This window comes from Periplaneta americana, chromosome 1 (genome assembly GCF_040183065.1).
Source record: "Periplaneta americana isolate PAMFEO1 chromosome 1, P.americana_PAMFEO1_priV1, whole genome shotgun sequence".
NCBI classification, from domain to species: Eukaryota; Metazoa; Arthropoda; class Insecta; order Blattodea; family Blattidae; genus Periplaneta; species Periplaneta americana.
The window spans coordinates 186,598,559-186,610,787 of NC_091117.1; the positions used below are offsets into that span (position 1 = coordinate 186,598,559).

General features: G+C 37.1%; 1 protein-coding gene across 1 annotated transcript in view; it reads right to left on the reverse strand.

Moving 5' to 3' along the window:
• LOC138695250 (calponin homology domain-containing protein DDB_G0272472-like) overlaps positions 1-12,229 on the reverse strand; it is a 227,161-nt gene that overhangs the window by 8,899 nt on the left and 206,033 nt on the right. The window contains exon 9 of the mRNA XM_069819718.1: positions 5,071-5,247. Within this exon, the coding sequence (XP_069675819.1) occupies positions 5,071-5,247 (177 nt within the window). The remainder of the gene's footprint in view (positions 1-5,070; positions 5,248-12,229) is intronic.

Genomic DNA, 12,229 nt, shown 5'->3' on the forward strand with positions numbered 1-12,229 from the left:
ACAACATCCACAATAATTAATAATTTCAGGCATATTCCAGTCTCATGAAATTGGATGAAGTCAATATTACATGAGTAATGTTGTTTATCAGTTCATCATCATTTCTCTTTCTGACTGAACTGCATTTGGTTGTTAGGCTAATAGTCTGGAATGCCGTATTCGATCATTCTTTTAACGTGATGTTCCTAATATTGTTCCCGTATTCAATAACGTTATTTTTTCTATCATTTTAAAACTACTGTATTCTGGTCTTTCCTGAAAATCTCATTTATTTTTCTTCAAACCGGAGATACATTCTGCACTGTTGATTTTTGTACCGTCATACTTGATAGAATTTCCCCCCCTAAAACTTTATTAATCATCTTCAGCCGAGATCGAACCCGCACATCTTGGATCTAGGGATGAATACAATAGCCACTAGACCTTCAAAAAGACTAGAGGCCTAATTCACTAGATGTTTGAGATTTGGAGACTTAACATACGTAAATTATGTTGCTGGCAGAAATTCTTTCTTTAGAAAGTTGGCAATAATCAACACGTATTTGTTGCATCCTTTGTTTACAAACTGACCGAATGTTCGTAGCAGATAGTACTGAAATTTATTTTCTTTGAAAGAGCGATCGTGATGCACTCAGCACCGCACCCTGGTTCACGCCGACAACGCATGAAGGACCCCGATGTTGAGTGTCTACGTGCGCTCTATGTGCACTACAAGCAGTGTTGCCAACCTTAGAAGAATTACGCTACATTAGGTAGTAAATTCTCACAGTACCAGGAATAGCATAGTTATTCAACTCCGTTTATAAGGAATAAAGGGCACAATGATATTAATAGGGGAAAGTAAAGTATTCGCTCGTCTTATTGAATACGATTCTGTATATAAGTAGGCTATTATGAGACTTATTCAAATGTCGAAATCCACGAGTACTTATGGGTGGATTATCATGAGCACGTGTCAGTGAGAGTACAACACTGACCATCTACATATACTAGAGTGAATAAAAAACAGGGAAATGGCAGAAACAACACGAGAAGGCCTATTCTGTACCGCCCTGTTAGAAAACTACATTTTTGAACTACGACTTTCATTTCGACTCATCGAAATTTGAACTTGGATTTATACAGGGGTCCACGCCTGTGGAGTAACGGTCAGCGCGTCTGGCCGCGAAACCAGGTGGCCCGGGTTCGAATCCCGATCGGGGCAAGTTACCTGGTTGAGGTTTATTCCGGGGTTTTCCCTTAACCTAATACGAGCAAATGCTGGGTAACTTTCGGTGCTGGACCCCGGACTCATTTCACCGGCATTATTACCTTCATTTCATTCAGACGCTAAATAACCTAGATGTTGATACAGCGTCGTAAAGTAACCCAATAAAAATTTATACAGGGTGTTTCCGAGGTGATGTTACAAACTTTCAGGGATGATGGCGAAGGGTACATGTATCAATTTGAGATAAGGAACTCTGGTCCGGGAATGACCGAGTCGAAAGTTACAAGCAAAAATGGTTGTGTGGAAATGAAATAATTTTATTCCTCTATGCACCTTATTTATGTGTATTTATCTGTACATCTTGCACATACTGTATTCATCTGACGTTGTTTACGTTGTCTACTTACAGTAGGCCTATTCCATTCAGTGCGCTGTTTGAGGGATGGGGACAGGAAACTACACTAAAGCAATGCAGATGGCGTAATGTGTAACGGACATGGTCGGTCCTGATATGCACGTCTGTAGACAGCAGTGTATGTGTACAAGTTGCAGTGTCCAGTCGATCAGTCCTATTGAAATGGAGGAGTACACTTGAGCGGAATAAGCAGATCTGATTTTCGAATACGGATGAGCCAATGGGAACAGTAGACAAGCTCACAGATTGTATCCGCACAAGTACCCACGTAGGAGACATCCGGCCCATACCATTTTTCCACGACTGTTCCAAAGGTTAAGGGAAGGAGGGCACGTGGTGCTAAATTACAATTCCATTTCCACACAACTATTTTTGCTTATAACTTTGGATTCATTCATTTCCGGACCAGGGTTCCGTATCTCAAATTGATACATGTGCCCTTCGCCATCATCCATGAAAGTTTGTAACACCACCTCGGAAACACCCTGTAAAATGGGAAGTATAGCATACATAGTGGTTAGCAGAAGTAAAATTTTAGTTACGTGAGATACCTCTGGTAAATTTTGTGTTTTATCCTCTCGTCTGGGAAAAGGACCGCTTTAATTTTTAATGGTTATTTTATGACGCTTTATGAACTGCTATTGTTATCCAGCGTCTGAGTGCAATGAAGGTGATAATGCCGCCGAAATGAGCCATGTGACTTCTCTTCAACCCCTTTCTTCCCCGCCGAACACCGCGCAGCCGTGGCGGATGAATATTAAGCATCCCCGTTTAGAGTTTGGATTCGCTCTCGGTGCCCAGCCCTGGCGTGGATGGTTAAAATCAATCAGGGTTGTATAATTCAGAACATAGTGTCGTAATTAATGTAATATAAAATTATATAATGTAGGATTTAAATTAGCGTAATTCTTCATTAGTAGGTTGGCGACAATGAATAGAAGTTGCTGTTGTTAAGTGAACTGGTTGTGCAGTGCTGCCTACATCGGACCCGAAACTGTGCCGCCTCAGCGGCCTTAGTTCAGGGTCCCCAACATTACATAAAATGCTACAAGAATAACACTATTGCAAGTACACAAGTGTTGCTAGGTTTATGTTACCACAGTTGTAATGTTGCACTACGATTAATTATATTGATTTTTTTATTTAAGGCAAGACAATGTAGTTTAATTTTATTTTATTGTAACACCTTTTAATTTTAAATGTTATTTCTTTATTTAAAATGAAAGTTCCTTGAATTCTGTACACTGCACCAGATTTTAAACTCTATTGATTATATTAGTATGTCAACAGGAAAATAAAATATTTAGGCCTACACAATTTATAAGTTCTTAGATCCTATTTTTAATGTTCCTATATTTATTTCTTCAGCTCTAGAGACTGGTTGCACATTGTTACTTCTACTATGTACCAGAAAACACAATTTACATGACAAAATCAGACGTTAAAGTACATGGAAATCAGGAAGGTAGAACTCTCATTTGGCACTAGGAAGTGAGGGTTACCAAATGGTGCGGGCATCCTACCCTGGGAAATAAATTCGGTATTCATGCAAATTTACGAGGAATTTACCCTAACATCATTTTGAAAGTCATAGTGAAAAGTCCCTGGTCTATGTTGGGACCTAAGCAATAGTCTATCGCCCCAGTTTGTAACCAATCCTTCTAGCAACATTTATTACTGTAGGGGAAAGACACAACTTATAACTTCATGTAATGCCACTATTGTGCGTACCGAGTCCAAGGAACATAAATTCAAATTAAGAATTATTATTACTGTTAACTTACCAGTGATCACCAATAATCTCGGAAGATATAATTAATTCATGTGCATGAATTTTATGTAATTTCACTGTATAAACATACACATAGAGAGCCATTTGCGCCTATTTATCTTGTTCTATGCAACCTCGGGGAAAACTTGTCTTCAAACAAATCTGTGTTGTTAGATCAAATATTACAACTTATTAGCATAGTGAACAAGTAATACTCGATCAAGATATGTAGCTGGTGATAACGGCTGTACAATCACAGCAAGAAAAAAATATTTAAAGAAATAGAAGTTTGCACACATTTGCTCTGGTATTTCGCAATTATTCACTTCGCAATCAACATATTGATAACCTATTTTCTGTCTCAACACAGATAATAAAATCTTTATATTTACTATAAATTTTAACAATCATGTTTCACACGAACATTTTTACTCAAAATCAATACAAAATACTCTACATGTAAGTATTGAGTGAACAATAAGAATTGGACCCTTGCGCTCGGCCCATCCGTCAGCAGCATGTCAAGCCAATAGTGTCGCCATACAGCTTGTTGTGAAATACGCTGCCTAAACGTCACGTCTCGTCAGTCTGTGTTATAATTCCAAATAATAAGCATGTGCTTTTTAAGCTGCGTTTTTCAGAGTGTGTGTATGTTAAGAGTTTTTATGGTAGGCTATGTGTAATTCGTATGAGCGTACGGAATCAACTCGGTCTGGAAGGATAAGTTATTAGTTTAAGACAGATTCCCAGGAGTTAAAGTTTTAAGTCGAAACAAGATTCATAAATTTGGTAAATAAATTTCGTGAAACGGAAAATGTTCAAAATAAGAAGTCTAGAAAGTAACGTACTGTGCTCACAGAAGAAACTATAGATAACAGTCAACATTCTCTGGAAAATGTCCTAAAAGTCACTTAAATGTATTCCGCATTTCTTCACAATATGTTTCAGTTCATCTAAAGTGCGTGCATTTTACATCATAGATGTTAAAGATTTTTATTAATTTGTCCTACAGAATGTTATCTGTAATATTGACAATTAATATTTGAGGAGAAAAACTCGCTCAGGCGCCGGGGATCGAACCCGGGTCCTTGGTTCTACGTACCAAGCGCTCTGACCACTGAGCTACGCTGAATTCAATCCACAGCACCGGATCGAACTCTCCCCCTTCAATGTTTCCCTTATGGCCTGACTCCAAGTTACGCATATATGTTGACGTTTTATGTCCAAGTCAACTACCATTATACTAGAAGCGCACTCAGCTGAGTGACTTATTTGGCCGGGATTCCGCAGTTAAGTGCACAGTAATTTGTACAGAAATATGCACTGCTAGCTATGAGAATATTAAAGATTTTTATTAATTTGCCCTACAGAATGTTATCTGTAATATTGACAATTAATATTTGAGGAGAAAAACTCGCTCCGGCGCCGGGGACCGAACCTGGGTCCTTGGTTCTACGTACCAAGCGCTCTGGCCACTGAGTTACGCCGAATTCAATCCACAGCACCAGGGGAGAGTTCGATCCCCGGCGCCGAGCGAGTTTTTCTCCTCAAGATATTAATCATAGATGGTTTTACAGCCCGTTACATTACCATGTAGGGACTCTTCCCCAGACAAGCAACAATGCTGGGTCGCATATTTCTAGAAAAACAGGCGCATTTGACCCTGTGAGTCACCTGGGAGCCCGAGGCGCGGCCCTCCTCGGAGCTGGCGATGCTGCTGGCGCCGCCGACCTGCTTCAGGTAGGTCTTGTCGTCGAAGATCTTGATGTCTCCGCCCCCAGGCTTGTGCTTCACGTTCGCCAGCGAGCCGACCTTGCTCTCCGCTTTGAACTCCAGTTTCTGGCTTTCTATCTGCAACACACAGACATCTCTGTACTCCGTTTCTCTACAGCTTACTGCTCGTGGCCCGCGATTCTAACGTTTTGGTCTCGATTTCGAAGTCACGTTATCTTCTTTGCTCCAAAACTCTACGCGGGAATAGCTAATTTGTGTAGAGCACGAATACTTCCTTCCTTATATTCAAAATGTTATCCATTTATTACTATGCTTCGGCAACAGTTGCAAAATACGTTACGATACAGTATATATCGACTCTAGAAATGTCAGATTTCTTTAACATTTTGATAAATAAATAAATTTTTTGCCTCATCTGGGAACTCATTTTTTTTCTAGTTTTCAAAAATATATAACTTGTACCCATTATCTCAATAATTCCATAATTGAATTTGAAAGTCATATTGAGGTTAAGATTTCAGACAAGTTGAAGTATATATAATAATGAATTGTTTTATAATTTCAGCCAACAACTTATCAATTAAAACAGAAACAATTTTTTGTTATTTCACATTACAAGGTTATATATCCACAAATATTTTCGTTTTTTTTTTAAATCATCTTCAGATGGAGAGACATAAATTGACAAATTGAGCATAGGTGAAATACAAGAAAAAAAAATATACACACATTATAAATAAAAAACAAAATGTGTGTATATATAAGCTATACAGTATATATATTTTTCTTGTATTTCACCTATGCTCAGTTTGTCAGTTTATGTGTCTCCACCTGAAGGTGATTTAAACAAAATCGAAAATATTTTTGGATGTATAACCTTGTGATGTGAAACAACAGAAAACTCTTTCTGTTTTAATTGATAATTTGTAGACTGAAATTATAAAAGAATTATTCATTATTATATAATTCCATAATTATTTGGGCATTTATAATACAAGCACACTATACCTTCTATACCTTACGACATCTTCAGTGTCTGTTTGGATCTATTTCAAATTTTTCGACATTTATTATCCTTCCGATGGACAAAAAGTAGACTTCAAATTGGGCAAAAGACTTCAATGAGGTATAAAATTAAAGTTTAAACAAGCGGATGTGTTGTAAATTGAAATTATTATTTTCAGGAATATGTATTATATGTATCAATCGATTATAATTATTTTACCCCAATATTTCTAAAGTGCTAATACTTAAATGTGGCATATGCTTTGGTTGGTTCAAGATAAATAAATAATTTTAGTTTGTAACATAGATAAATGTTACGTTTTATTTAACGACGCTCGCAACTGCCGAGGTTATATCAGCGTCGCCGTTGTGCCGGAATTTTGCAGGAGTTCTTTTACATGCCAGTAAATCTACTGATATGAGCCTGTCGCATTTAAGCATACTTAAATGCCATCGACCTGGCCCGAAATCGAACCCGCAACCTTGGGCATACAAGGCCAGCGCTACAACTACGCCAACCAGGACGACTTCACCACAGGTAAACCGCACAAAGTTGCATAGCCAATATTTTTCTCCAAAATATTCAATCTCGAACTTGTAATACGAGAACCCGATTATGCTTCATTGAATCTTTGATTTACTTGGTCCACTAGTCGAAGTGTCTCTGAAATATCTATACTTGACGACTCTAGCAATGTTATGACTTCAGACACATGTGAAAAATAATTGTAAATGAACAAGAGAAAATATCTTAATTCTTCTTATATCAGGGATTTTGCAGTTTTGATTGCGAAACTGTCTTCGCTGTGTAAGAAGTTAATAACTTCAACCATTTTGTTATAGTTCACTGACATAAAGGCCGTAAAGAATATGTTGGTTTACCTGCTAGAGATACACATATAATGAGTAGGTTGCTCTGTGTTCCTTTCCACTAAGTCTATGCTACGACTTATTTTCGCCACCCCTTACCGCTAGTGTGAAGTGTCTGTAACTTCCCTACTCCAGATTCGTTACGTCATGCTATGTCCGTGTCGCTGTTACAGCTGGCGCCAGCGTTTTTGGCGTGTGTCCTAGATATACGATGTCCAGTTTTTGAGCATATTGCTAAAACAGCTGAGAATGGTACCACTTCCTATACACCTCACATCAGCCATTTGCCAAACACAGTTGTCAGACTGACTGCGGCAAATGTAAAACATTCGCACTTAACGTTCCCATTACTTATTTCACACGCCAAAAACGGTGAAACGGACTGTAGCATCAATCTTGGTAAAACGCAACCGCTGCCGAAGCATATTTATTACTGCCTTGTAATTCCGAATAAATGTTGCAATACGCGTATCTTTAAAATGACCGCTAGACTAATGAAATAGAATCACAGTTTATGTATAAGTAAGCAAGAAGATAGGTACAAAGGTAGCTAAGAACGTAGATAGATGAATAGATAGACAAACGGACACAGACAGACAGATAGATACGTGGTTGGGAAGATGGTGGCAATTCATTGGGTGGATGAGTGAGGTGTTGAATGGGTAGGTGGGTAGTTAAGTAGGCAGATAGACATGGATTATAATTTTTCTAACGTGAATGAAGAATTCTATTTCTGAAAGTTGTTCGTAATAGAAGGTCATTCTCTAGTACTCAAGATGATAGATGAAGTGAACTTGTGAACGATGGACAGCAGGGGTGAATTTTTCCGACAAGTATCAATGAATTTAATTTCCTAACTTGTGACACAGGAATAGTTCTTTTATATGTCGCAATTGGACTTGAATCATGCCAAGTAATATATTTCTCATACTCCGGTTTTAAATCGTAGAAGATACGTATGTTCTAATGGAAAGCATTGTAATTATGTGGCCACCGACAAGGACAGTATCTGTTATAGGCCAATAATATGGAACATATGAACATGTCATGTTTCATATCCAAATTGTTTTCGTGGTGTTATAGACATGTTATTTTTCTTTACAGTGTGTACAGTAAAGTACGAGAAGTGAAGCGATTGTCGGTTTGCTAAGAGTGATCTTAAACTGGCACAATTCATCTTATTATTATACTCAATGCATCTAACATGTCGGTTCCTCATTTCTCTCGTTATCTCCTGTATTTTGGACAAATTATTTATATTTTCTTGACAGTTTTAAGTTTTATTCCGTTCGAAATACTTTTAGACTTAATGAAAACGTTTTTTATACTGTAAAAAGGCGGATATTTGACTTTGTGTCATTAACTCAAGCATTCCCATACCCAAGCTGTTGTTCTTTCCACCGCTTTAGGCGTTGCCCTCAGTGCACCATGGAAGGCGAACTATATAGAACCGCATGATGTTGGTGGAATACTGGTATGGTGTGGTATACATATATATATATGAATAATAAAATAGTACCATGATATGTGCACTACTTAATAATTTAATCAGAAAATGAATCATTTTCAAGGACTAAACATTTGGGTTTTATTACTAGGTCGTATTACTAGGCATCCTTTTGTAGAGGGACTGCCTGGTCATGTGGTTAGCATGACAGTTGGCCATCGCAACACAACATTACTAACTCAAGGCAAGGGACATACAATCAGTCCTTGTTTTTTGTTCAAAATCCTCATATTCAACTTTAATTGTAACTATTTTCAAAACATTCTGTAGATATTATTTCCTTCACTTGACCAACATTGGATTAGACTGCCAAGAAATTGTCTTTGATCGCCAAATTACTAATTTTGTAACTAATCGGTAATCTAAGCATGTAAAATCATCATTATTATTATTATTATTATTATTATTATTATTATTATTATTATTATTATTATTATTATTCTGTTTCTTTTTTTTGTTTAGTCAACTGTCGGAAAGAGGTTTGAACCTCACAAGTGATACCAACATGACACCACTTATGAGGCAACTAGGCCAGGAGATAATGGGTTAATGTGGCCATTTCCTTTCCCCCTCCATTGCATACATCTCCGACTAATTACATATTACACTAATCAGACTTCAGATGGATACAAACAATTGCTATTCCTCCGACACATATCGTCAAGTGAGATGTACTGCCTGATAATAGATGTACATATTATTATTATTATTATTATTATTATTATTATTATTATTATTACTACTACTATTGGATACTTGGCTTGAATTTGCAGGATTGTACCCGGGACGGATCCATACATTTCGAAATGCCTTCGTCCATTGTGCATCCTATATTATATGCGACGATTGTCCAATACCGACAGGTGATCTGGATAGCATTCGTGAATCCGACGCTGATAGGTGGGCCATCCTGCCTCAGCCCAAGTCCTTCCTGTATCAGTATCGGAAACCCGTACTACCCCTAAGATTTCACTCGACTATTTTTAATATAGTAGATGATAGAAGAAATGAGGGGGATGTGGAGAGTGTTGGTGGAATGAGGGAAGCGGAAGTACCCCGAGAATAACCCTCTATAACGTCTGCTTTGTTGACCATAAATTCCATCACGACCTGGCCGGGAATCGAACTCGTGCAGCCTGTATGAAAGATGAGCATACTAGTAATTGATCTACAGACTCAGCTACGACTGGGTATACAGGATGTTTCAGAAATACCTTGACAAACCTTGAGGGCATGTTCCTCATACCAAAACAAGAAAAAATAGTTCATATAAACATATGTTCGAAAATCCTTAGTTTTTTTAGTTATTAATGAAAGAACATAATTTAAACATCTATTAGATATTGTCAGCTTGGTAGCAAGCGTTGCAACTTTAATCAATTCAGAAACTCTTAACAATGAAAGTTTACGTTCAACGCGTTTCGAGGTACAATCCAACAACTTAAGTTTGTAACCGATTCATTTTGTTAGATAATCGAATGATGTTATCGATACAAGTTTGCTGATGCACCCAGTGTATGTGTTGCCAGGGAGTCCATGATCCGACGAGTGCATGCGTCTGTGGAAGCAAGATGAGAACATCTTGAACATTTATTATGAGTTTCTGAATTGATTAAAGTTGCAACACAGTTGCTGACAATATCTAAGATATGTTTCGTTATGTTCTTTCATTAATAACTAAACAACTAAGGATTTTCGGACATATGTTTATATTAACTTTTTTTCTTGTTTTGGTGTGAGAAACATGTCTCCAAGGTTTGTCAAAATATTTCTGAAACACTCTGTATAGAGGATGGACAAATTAAGAATATAAGGAAGTACAAGAATGAAGTAGAAGTAGAGCAGCCCTTATGAGTATTACGACAATGTACAGAAGTGAAATTAGAGTGTATTATACTATGTCATGACTGGTAATATATGAAAACGTTGAAAAGTTCATGAGCAATGTGCAGCCTACAAAATCATTAGTCTATCATATTTTCAGATGTGTGGTAGAGTTTCCTAATTCGAAAACGTAAATTTAATCAATAAGTACATCTTTTAATTGAGACATGAGATACATAAATAAAATCGTGTCAAATATAATAAACACAGTTAAATCACAGAAGTGCGACATATATAGAACCCTGTGATACCACTACTATAGTGTGCCCAATCCTTCACAAGCAGCCTCGGAACAGAAATGTGAGCTGTAGTGAACCAGATACCACAAACAAAGCCAAGTGACGTACTCCGTACTCTATGCGTCCTCGCCCAGTTCTGAGGAGGATGTGGTTGTGCAAGCTCCATTTGTCACACATGCAGTCAAAGCTTTGAAACTTAATACATTTTGCCCAGAGAATAAGTCTTGATTACAGTTTTTACAAAATAAATCGAAATGCGAATTTTTTCCCCAGGTATTTCAAAGCACGAAACATAGCCGAGCATAACATTGTGGAATTTAAATGGTTAAAATATATACATGTTACGAGAACATTTATAATTGAGGAAAGTCTAGATTTTCCGGGATGTCGAGCAATGTAAGAAATTATGTGGATAAAATCTATACTTCGTTCCATAATGCCTGACAGGAGATGTATAAACATTGCCGGCAGAGAAGGAGGGAAGTACAGGGACATCATTTTATTTTTACTAACATTTTTAATATTAACCTGGCTTCACCTTTGGATTAGTGATTGAGACCCGGAAACACCGTTTGCTACCTCCTTCCACGACTGGAGTTCGATGATACTGGCATAATGTACAAACAAATCATTTTACTAGATATAGGAGGGAAGAAAAGTAGTTCATCCATTTACGTAAACTAGGAAATATCGCGATTTTGAGTTTGATAATTTTCATTAGGTTTTTGTTTAATCAAAATACAGTATAGTATTAACAATGGAGTGTTTTTACTCACGAACTGAGCTGTCGATGTGGACACATTCATTATGCAGTGTATAATTATTATACTATATACAGCACATTAGCGTACAATATAGAGAATGAAGTTAAATTGAAAAATAATCATAATATGGATATTTAAACACATTTTTTTTTTTAAATGGTGGCCGTTCATTTCGATACAGGCTTAAGTTCTAATGTTCATATGATAGACTATTGTACCTAATCCCAATTACCAGTTTCGTTCTTCGTACTAGTAACTCATGTTGAAATAATTCTGTACCTACTCTATAAAAGAGTACCTTACGTACTGTAAATTCAATCTTCACTTCTGCCCGATCCGAAAAGATAAAATTACTCAGACGTACTATCTACTGTCCGTCCAAGTAGTTATGTCATAGGATCGTAGAAATGGGAGGAAATAACGTGAAGTTAATTACTTAACGAGGCCCTTTTATTTAATTTATTTTAAACAGTTGTATAATATTACGTAGACGTCCAATTCCTAACAGAAATTAATATTTTGAGAAAAGAGCTGGCGAATAAAAGCTGGTGGGGGAAACCGGGATACGACGTAGGCAAATGGAAGACAGCACCTTTTCGAAAATGATTCAATATTGATAGCTCTTTCGTCACTGGAAAACGCGAACATATTTTTGGAACGTACTGTTTACTATGACTGGATATGCGGTATTGGATCTGTATGGAGGACTGTTGAACTTCATTAGTAGAAGGGGTGGGAGTGAAGTATGCTACATTAAAAAACTCAGGTACAATAAAAATTGAAGTAAAAATAAAATGATGTCCCTGTATAATTGCTATTCAACCAATGGC